Genomic DNA, 674 nt, shown 5'->3' on the forward strand with positions numbered 1-674 from the left:
TATAAAAACACTGACAATAATGAATATTTGCAGGTGTGTGTCATTGAAACACCAGGCAACCCCCCAATATTGGCTGTATGTGTAGACAGAGAACTCCAGTGTTATCTTCTCAGAACGCATTTACAAGCTCTGGCTCCTCTGTCAATTTTTCCAACAATAACTGTTGACTCCAGGTTATGGTATGTACAGTCCTACTCATATGTCAAGTTAATGATCATTATCCAGAATGGAACCCGGTGGAGATTGAGAGGAACTAGTGCAGTAGCCATAATGAATGAATAAAGTAACACTATTAGCTTTAAGAAGTAACTTCCTCAAAGATAAACCCATAATGGCTTGTGGAAATCTGCATATCTTGGCATCTTTGGCTTCCACGCTTCACAATCTGGCAATAGTCAACAAGCCTCGGCAAAATAGAGCTTGGAGATATTCCTTGCGATTTCTTGCCGACTACAGACTCGGCTTAAGTTCTGTCTAGTCTGGATATAAGTGTCGCTGCTGTTAATGGTTTATTGGCCTGAGCGCAGCAGCCAATGGCGTTACTTGATGGGGTCTTATTCTGGATGGTGAGTTCAGTGTTCTGACTAGATCATTGCCCCTTTTTTTCTTTTTTGTCTGCAAGCAATTAGATAATAGTTTTTTTTTCTTTCTTTCGACAAGCAACTATGTAAATG

At 40.2% G+C, this 674-nt stretch overlaps 1 protein-coding gene across 1 annotated transcript in view; it reads left to right on the top strand.

Annotated features, from left to right (window-relative positions):
- LOC119585846 overlaps positions 1-674 on the top strand; it is a gene marked incomplete at its 3' end in the record, with an annotated part of 11,079 nt that overhangs the window by 4,695 nt on the left and 5,710 nt on the right. The window contains 1 exon segment of the mRNA XM_037934579.1: positions 34-179. Coding sequence (XP_037790507.1) covers positions 34-179 — 146 coding nt within the window.

This window comes from Penaeus monodon, chromosome 20, assembly GCF_015228065.2.
Source record: "Penaeus monodon isolate SGIC_2016 chromosome 20, NSTDA_Pmon_1, whole genome shotgun sequence".
NCBI lineage: Eukaryota > Metazoa > Arthropoda > Malacostraca > Decapoda > Penaeidae > Penaeus > Penaeus monodon.